The following is an 8,135-nucleotide window of genomic DNA, read 5'->3' as shown; positions in this document are numbered from 1 at the left end:
AAAGCACCTTTGATTCCCATTGATAAATGCACACACTATTCTTCCAAGATAATAGAGAAGCCCAGTGGCAAATCCTTCAACAGCCCAACGTGAGTATTAGCAATGCCAAAAATGATCAGCAAGGGGGTGGCATTTCATTGGGCCAGGCCACTTCATGGGCAAATGTTGCCCATTAAAAGAAAAACAGCAAACTCCAAACCGAGTGAAGGATGTAAGGGGACCCATCTCAGCCAAACTGCTGTGAGGTGGCTGTGGTGGTAGGGAGGCAGCAAGGACAGGGCAGCAAGGGCTGTGTTACTGCAGGGTGTGACAGAGGCAAGGAGGGAAATTACCACTGTGAGTTACCAATATAAATCAGGTCCTCTGGGCTCCGTCTGATCTCTCATTAGCACTTCATCTATCTATTAATTTGCCTAACTGAACATCACCGTGGTATTGCCTAAATCTTCCCTGTCACTCCTGCCAGCAATATTTTACATTGACGACTTGCTAGGTAGTTACACAACCTCTGCATTTGGGCTACAGGGTGGGAATAAGAGGAGAAGAAGGTCTGATCCTGACTATAAGATGCCAAAAGAACATCCAGTATAATAAAAAGTCGGAATCATTTCCCTGATAGAGAAAATCATCTGGGGCATTGGAAAGCAGATCTGTTTGAGACAGGCACTTCAGAAAAAATTGTGTGCAAATGTGCCTTTGTGCATACAGGCCAGCCCGTGTGTGCATACACGCTCATTTGCACTACTGAGCACAGATGCGAATGTGAAGCCTACACAGTATTAGTCTGTAGATGAACATTAGCTCCCTGTGCTTGAAAAACTTAGCCCTTAATAACATGCTAATGAGTTATTCCAGTGAGGTCTTGGATATTGAAAGGATTGTAATAAGGAAGAAAAAGTTGCTTTAAAGATATGTTAGGTACTAAGAGTATTTATCCCTCCTTGCATTGGAAAAAAGAGACAACAGCAACAAAGACAACTTGAGGACAGGTGTGAGCTGCAACCCAGACTGGCCCAGGGGCTGGGGGTAGTAGCTGGGCTTAGTTCTGCTCTCATCTCCAAAGAATAACGCAGTAACACGCAGTTCTAGAGCGAGTACAAAGCTGCAATTCATCCAAACGGCTCTGTGTCACGAAGAGTGGGCTGTAACTTAACCACTGCACAACTGACCTTGGGCCCTGGCAAGGGAAATGGTACGTGTTGGAGCAAGATATGATAGAGAGACATTTGTAGGACTAACAGAGGGGACAAACACTGCCCTGGGTAGAGCTCCTGTTTCAAGTCTCACATCTCAGAGAGAGGTTTGGTTTAAAGTGCAGAGACATGGAAGAGAGTATCCTATATGCAGCACATGCGAAGTGCTCTGATAGCACCAAGCTGACAGCCCCAAGCCTGACAGCACCACAAAAGTAAGACAGGAAGCATTTTACAATGAGTAAAATCTTAACCCTTACTGAAGGCAACAGAAATCTCAGCCTTATGGCTTCAACAAGCTCAAGATTACACTTTGAATGTCTTTTATCCCTGACTACTTTGAACTTAAAAGGCTACATAACCTCAGATGTATACTAGAGCCGAAGGATAGGAAACACCTCTTCTGCTCTCCACTCCATCCTTCACACAAAGGTTGTTCCAAATCCTGTTTCTGTACCAAACCTATCCAGTTTCATGGTCCTCTTAAAAAAACCCATTCAGTCTCATTACCTTATTGACTTCTAAAAACTGGAGAGAGATTAGGCCAAGCAATCCCTCAGTGAGCTTTACTGGATGAAATGATTTCTGGCTTCTCCCATGTCATGTAAATGGTTCTTCCTTAAAAATAACTATCTACTGATGTTAATAAGCTTCCATTTCATTAAGCTCAGAGAAATATTATCTTTCATAAAAGAAACTATATTATTCTGGAGCAAAGAGAGAGAGGACTTTTTTTTTTTTTTTTTAGAAAGAGCAGTCCCTATTAGTTGCTCTAAAAAATGTGCCTTGGAATGTTGGATATAATTGTACTGAATTTTCTGCAGGAATTTCAGAGATGACCATCCTCTGCTATCAGTTTTCACAAGCTTTTACAGCAAATCCTCTCTTTAAATTAAGCCTTTCATTTATGTGTGTCCCTCCAAGCTTAGTCCACAGTGGGATAACTGCTGAGAATTGAAAACATCAGATGAAAGCCAAGATTAAAAGATTAAGTAATGTCTGTACCTTTGCTGAATTATTTTGCCAGAGGCCTTCCTCCATGGAGGTACCCATAACCTTAGTCAATGTAATCACTTTGCAACTCTTGTCCTTTTCTTTAATGGTAGCAAGCCATCCAGTGGCTGGTGATTTAATATATTAAAGTAAAAAGCATTAACGAAAAACGTAAGGATGTCACAATACGATAAAATGATTGGCTCCTTGAGATGACTCTTTCTGTTTGTTTTTTTTTAAGGTGGATGAGTGGATTACTTTGGTATCCAGTCTGTAGAATTAGTTTCAAGTCTTAGGTATGCTTTGGAATCCACCACATTGTAGCAACTCATGAAGTTCCAGTACTCAGACCTACTAGTCCGTGATTTACATACAAATAGCTGTAATACCCTAAGAAGTAGCACAGGTTCATTAACTCTTCTGCTGCATCTTGTTTGCATAAAAGTCTCTGCAAGTCTGGCAACAGCGCTGATACCACCGCATGTCTTGGCACAGATTCTTCTCCCGGATCACCCTGCAGTACACTGTCCACTGGTCGCCTGTGCACTTGTACGTGAGAGCAGCTTTGGACAAGAAAAGAAAGGAGAAACTAGCAGATTAGCCAGAGAACAGCATTGCAGGTGTGATCAAAATCACTGCATATGAGGGAAGAAAGGGCCAATCTTGCTGTCAGCACTGGAGATCAGATGATGTTCTTTCTACCGAAGCATCAGGCTCTTGGAAGTGCTTGCTGCAAGGGTGTAGCTGGACATGACTGGGAAGAGCAAGCCTCCTCATGTTGTACCTATTTTGTCTCAGTAACAAATAGCTCTAGATGAATAAAATGTCTAAAGCATTGGCCTAGATTTAAGCTCATGAAGATCTCACAGCAGTCAATGGGAAGCTGTGTGCTCCCAGGAAGAGTGCTTCGCTAAGGCATGCTTCCAGGAGTGGCCATCACCCTCTCAGTGGAAAAAGTTTTCACAGAGGAACAAAATGAAACCCAGTTTGATGGGTTATTGAAAATAATACTTCTTCATGTAGCAAAAACAGTAGGACAACTATTAGCTATTGGGAGAGGGGAGCTGGATGGCAGAAACTCTCTCAGACTGACAAAAGGTTTGTGCAGGGGAGAAAGTGGCATGAAGACCCTGTTGCTGAATCTACTGACAATATCATTAAAGGGTCACATGTGCTTTTATAAAAAAGTAATGGTAGAAAAACTGCAAATGATAAAAATGGACACACATAGTGAGTGCTTTTTATAGTATGTCATTTATAAATTGTATGTAGCATTCTTACAAATCCTGTGACAATAGGAAAATATTTTAATTCAATATTGTGGCCTCTGAGGTTGGGAAAAAATGGTCTAATTAAAGAATATCAAAAGGTGCTGACCCAGCAGCATCTTGAGTCCCATGTTCCCCATCTCTGCTAGATGAAACCAGGCAAAGCTCTTATCCTGTATTTAGCTGTGAGTCTCAGTACCAAGCACCAGAATACGATGGCAGCAAAACTGGTAGGAATGCTTATCACTGAAGCTTCACTCAGTTGGACAAGAACCAAAAGTTTGATAGCATCTGATGAAATGAAGTTGCACTGTTCCAGAAAAAAAAGGAACATGAAGCCAATTTGAAAAAAAACGATTGTAAGGAAAAAAAATTGAGTTGAAGTGACCATCCTAAAAGGGGGGAAAGTAGAGCTATTTCTGAGTCTGCCAGCAGTGGAGGGGCTTTTTGAGGGGGTTAGATCTGCAGCACTGCCCACTAGCTAAGGTTCCAACCAGGCACAGTGTTCCAAAAATGTGGTGCAGTTGAATAACAACTGAGATAGACCTGAGATGAGAAACTTTATATAATAGAAAGACACTCAGCCACAAACATGGCTAGGACTCTAATATTTGAGAGGTCCAAGGTTCCTCATAGGTTGTGAAGTAAGACAGGAAGCATGTGGAGGAAGCAACATGGGCGAGGTGCCTGAGGGACAGAACAAACCCCCTCTGAATGTGTCTTCACTGAGGGACACTGGACACAGATGTAAGAGTCAGGGGAGATGAACCCCATACTTACATACTTCTGAAAACGTTACCTGGGACGAAAAATGGGACATTCTGGAGTGGGGACAAGGCAGAATGGGTTTTGTAGACTACTGGATTTTTTTTCTGTGTGATTTTTTTTGGTGACGTTTCCATTGCAGAAACCAGAAAATTTTGTTTAAGGATAACCCAATGAGAATTTGTTTATAAGCAGGAAGAGCAACACACTCAATGATATATCTTTCTGCTAATATCAAATATCATTGTTTCTGGCCCTGGTGATTCCAAGCCCAGTTTAGAAACAAAAGCATCCCAAATTACTTGCAGATTACTTTCAGCAGGGACTTGAGCCTCCTCAGTCTTCTAAACACGTGAGCTTTTTATTGCTTTGTCCTAAAATGTGAATTAGGATGGATTTCTTGTCTCATCAGTGTATCAAGGGCTTACTTCTCAAATGAAATGTTTTCCTTTCACTATGCTCTTAGTGCTAAAATATCTGGGAAGTACTCTCATATGTTCTTAAACAAGAGTTTTAGCTCCTCAGTATGACTGCATTTGCAAGAATAAAATTTCCCATATTTTTTTAAACACCTGTTAAGCTTTTGGGAAACAAACTTCAGTTCAGAAGCTTCAAGTCCAGTCCTAGTTTAAGTGTTATTTAATATTGAACAGTGCTATTAGAAAATGGTTCTCTATTACTTAGGATCTGCCTTTTCATGTGTATTAGAGGCTTCATAGCCTACAAGACTGGCTCTGTTGAGAGGGTGGAGGCTGTGCTTTCTGCTAAGCTCTTAGCGGCATTGTTTACAACCCAGTCTCTTGTACTGAAAATTAACGGGAGGCACCAATGAGGCTGTGTCAGTGTAGCTGATGGCTTAGTTTAGCTTCATCTTACTGGTGATGAAGTGTGAAATGTAAAGAAACTAGCTTGGTTCTTGGAGCTGTGGCTGAACATACAAGGCTGAAGTTTGGAAAAACATATTTTTATCCCCTTATAAACTGAGGAAATATGATGTGGAAAGTCATGGATTCCCACAATTTTGTATTAACAGAAGCATTCTTAACTGGAGCCATTTATTCAATACAGTATTAGGGTGTTTTGGTCAACAGATGGCTTATCACCGTATTCTCATCTCAGCCAGGTACATAGGGGATGCTGGGAGGGTGAAGAAGAACAGTGACAGAAAATCAAAGGGTTCACAGAAAGAGGCTGGATGCTCTCTTGCCTCCCTGGGTGAATTAATTCATCAAACCACATTCTTGTGGCAGCAAGTGAAAAGGAAAGAAAAAACAGTGATGCTCTATTTGTCAAGGTCACGTACTTTTCTTGGGGCATGGATGAATAAATCATCATACTTTATATGCACCACAGTGAAAGCAGGGTGTGAAGGTGTTTGTGACAGAGAAAGATATGCCTGTCAGCTCCCTCACCTCTGTGATCGATTGATCAATCAATCAATCACCCACTCACCATTTGTGTGCTCCTGTTGGTCTCCCAGGTCTATCCACTGCTGAGCACTCTAGCTTGGGCAAAGTCTGAGGCAGGGATTGATGGATAAAAGAGGACCTTATCCACACTAGACCTTTAGTCTAAAGTCTGACTGGGGGGCCCTCTCCTAATTTCTGGCCTTGGGCAATCCTCTGAAGCCCCACTTTTATCACACTGGGCACACTGGAACCCTGGGCTTTGTCTGATCCTTTGCAGGTGGCATCCTCCCCCAACACCCCTCACTCACCAAGTCTGGGCGAGGTAATTGTGTTGACGTTTATCTTCTCATTGCAGACCTCTTGGTGGCACTGCCTGTAGGCTGCTGGCTTGGACAGGACAGGGCACTCATTGCCATGGCGCCCGGTGACTTTGTGCATACACTGGACCACGCGTGACTGAAGGCCCTTCCCACAGGTTGAGGAGCACTGGAGGAGAGAAGACACTGAGACACAGTCCAAGCAGAGCAGCTTCACAATCACATACACACATACACCACAAAAATTACTGCTAGAGCCGAAGTGTGCAGCAGACTGGAAGCTCACTATGGTGCTGAGGAGTCAGCAACAGGGGCATCATGACAGCCAGGGACCCTTCATATGGCTGTTGCATTTGTCCATGATGATTTTGCAGCTTCAGGGAGTGCTGTGAACAGAGGAACTGTCCAGGCACAGAGAAGGAAGCTGTTGTCTTTCTATCTGGACTTGCCCTCAGTAAACCTACACTGACTGTCCCTGTGGATGCCCACAGGGTTCAAGCAGGCAGAGATGCAATTCCCTCCACCAGCCACAAAGAGGCAAAGCTGGAAAACGTATACCTCTTAATTATGGACTAGCAGCTTCCACCTCCCTCTCCACGAGGGACCCAGTGGTACTGGTTGCCTTCTCTTCAAGAGAAGACTCTCTTCAAGACTTGGATGGTCTAACAAGGCTTCCTCCACAGACAAGATGACCACTGCCAGGCATTGATATAAGATAAACCCAAGGATTACAGCAGAGGCAGGCAGCTCCTACTGTATGCCCAGACCTCTAGAGAAGCTCTGTTCCAGGATACAGGAGAACACATTGAGGTATTCAAGTATTCACTCTCATCTATCCTTGCTAACCGTCTGGCACTTGTCTGTCCTCCTGGGAGCAATTGCAAATTGCACTCCATGAGTTTTGGCTTCTATTAGCCAGGAGGCCCAGCCTGTTTATATGCTCTCTTTGTTGTCATACAGTTGGAGTCCCTACCTCTCCCTCCCTCTTCCCCTGGCCCAGTCACTTGTGATTTACAATGTCCTACTTGCACGCTGTTCAATTTTAATAAAGCAAACACAGTGAGCACACTGAGGTGCACCAGCTGGAGTTAATAAAAGAACCTTGTATTTAAAATAAAGAAACAATGGGTTGCAGGCCTTTGGTAAGATTCCTATTTCTGCTAAAGCCACACACAAGCTGTGTGTGGGGAAAGGAGGAGGTGGAGGAAAACTCAGGAGATATAATTAGGATGCTGTAAAAAAAGATCATGTTTTCTGTCCTCAGCTGTTTCTGAACAAAATCAGCGCAGCGGAGCTCTCTCCCTGAAAAACACTATTGTCTCAGAGTGGTACTTCTTAAAAATGGCATGCCAAACACTGAAGAGGCTCAAAAGATGAGCACCACTGAGGTTGGACTGAAGTTCAAGTATGAAGGATGTGTATGCAGTGCGGATGCTTATAAGACTAGGACTCAGGGGCAAAAGAACTCATGGATGCACATAGGCCTTCACCTCTCCCATCTATGGAGGAGAGCACAGCAAAGCTGTGGTCATTTTGTTCTGGATGTATCACAAAAAAACCCTGCTGCTTCTCAAAGATCATCTGATACAAGAAGTATAGCTTTCTTCTGGGCTGGAGCACAGGGAGCTTTTCCTTCCTGTGTGAATCACTGAAAGGCCTGCTAAAAAATGGCCTTGGATTAACAGGACCATGTAAAAGAGCTGACATTAGTCCTGCTTCAGACAACCCAGTGCAGAAATACATTTGCACAGTGTGAACTCTATTTCTGGGTAGGAGAAGTTGTACAATCAGTGAACTCTGTTGTCAGAAATAACAAAGACACTTTATCTAATTTTCTTCTTTAGTCACTCACATTAATGATGGTTTACCAAATAGGTTTCTTGTATTTGGTGTACTCACCAAATTTGCATTTGCTTTTCTCCTAATTTTCCCCCTATATTCCACCTGCTCTTTATTCCTATTCTTTCTCCCAGTGCCTTTCTCTAGGACTGAACTTCTCCATTCAGAACAATCTCTGGCTCAGATTCCTTCTGGACTTCGCCACTAAGCCATCCTGGTGTGCAGTTTACCTCTGTGTTTCCAGCTATGCAGCCCTCTCCAGACCTGATTAATGTACTCTGAAGGTAGCAGTTGTGCAATATTAAAATTTTACATGTATTTTGGAACTTCTTTTTTCTTAAATAAATAATT

General features: G+C 43.0%; 1 protein-coding gene across 1 annotated transcript in view; it reads right to left on the bottom strand.

Moving 5' to 3' along the window:
- Positions 1–2,597: 2,597 nt before the first annotated feature.
- ADAMTS17 (ADAM metallopeptidase with thrombospondin type 1 motif 17) overlaps positions 2,598–8,135 on the bottom strand; it is a gene marked incomplete at its 3' end in the record, with an annotated part of 194,530 nt that continues 188,992 nt past the window's right edge. The window contains exons 23-24 of the mRNA XM_082005379.1: positions 5,937–6,114; positions 2,598–2,749 (exon numbers count right to left, since the gene is read on the bottom strand). Coding sequence (XP_081861505.1) covers positions 2,598–2,749; positions 5,937–6,114 — 330 coding nt within the window. The remainder of the gene's footprint in view (positions 2,750–5,936; positions 6,115–8,135) is intronic.

The sequence above is a fragment of the Phaethon aethereus genome, assembly GCF_964289735.1.
Source record: "Phaethon aethereus genome assembly, chromosome: 12".
Classification (NCBI taxonomy): Eukaryota; Metazoa; Chordata; class Aves; order Phaethontiformes; family Phaethontidae; genus Phaethon; species Phaethon aethereus.
Note: the sequence above shows the minus strand (reverse complement) of the source record. Positions and strands in the feature narration are given on the sequence as shown.